This window comes from Bison bison, unplaced genomic scaffold (assembly GCF_000754665.1).
Source record: "Bison bison bison isolate TAMUID 2011002044 unplaced genomic scaffold, Bison_UMD1.0 scf7180017852735, whole genome shotgun sequence".
In the NCBI taxonomy this organism is placed as follows: domain Eukaryota; kingdom Metazoa; phylum Chordata; class Mammalia; order Artiodactyla; family Bovidae; genus Bison; species Bison bison.
Window position 1 is genome coordinate 7,606 of NW_011483308.1, and position 300 is coordinate 7,905.

Genomic DNA, 300 nt, shown 5'->3' on the forward strand with positions numbered 1-300 from the left:
ACCCTTGTAGTAGGGTGAGGGAAAGTCCCACACTCACTGGTGAAGAGATGCTGGATCCGAGGAAAGCCAAGGCCACTGAGGAGGATGCTGACTACGATCCAGGTGACACCCACAGTGATGACCAGGGCCACAATGTGAAGGGGTCCTGGAGGCAGAACAGACGTGAACGAGGCCACCTTCAAGGGCAGCGAGCTCCCGGACGACCCCAGGCCTTCTCAAGAGCGGATCTCCTCATCCGCTGGGGAGGAAGGGATGGGAGAACAGGAGTGGGGGGTACCTGTGGCCGCCCACCAGGCACGA

At 60.7% G+C, this 300-nt stretch overlaps 1 protein-coding gene across 1 annotated transcript in view; it reads right to left on the reverse strand.

Moving 5' to 3' along the window:
- The window catches only part of LOC104998004 (protein FAM3A-like), a 5,046-nt gene that overhangs the window by 3,880 nt on the left and 866 nt on the right, over positions 1-300 (reverse strand). Inside the window, exon 2 of the mRNA XM_010852991.1 lies at positions 32-211. Coding sequence (XP_010851293.1) covers positions 32-211 — 180 coding nt within the window. The remainder of the gene's footprint in view (positions 1-31; positions 212-300) is intronic.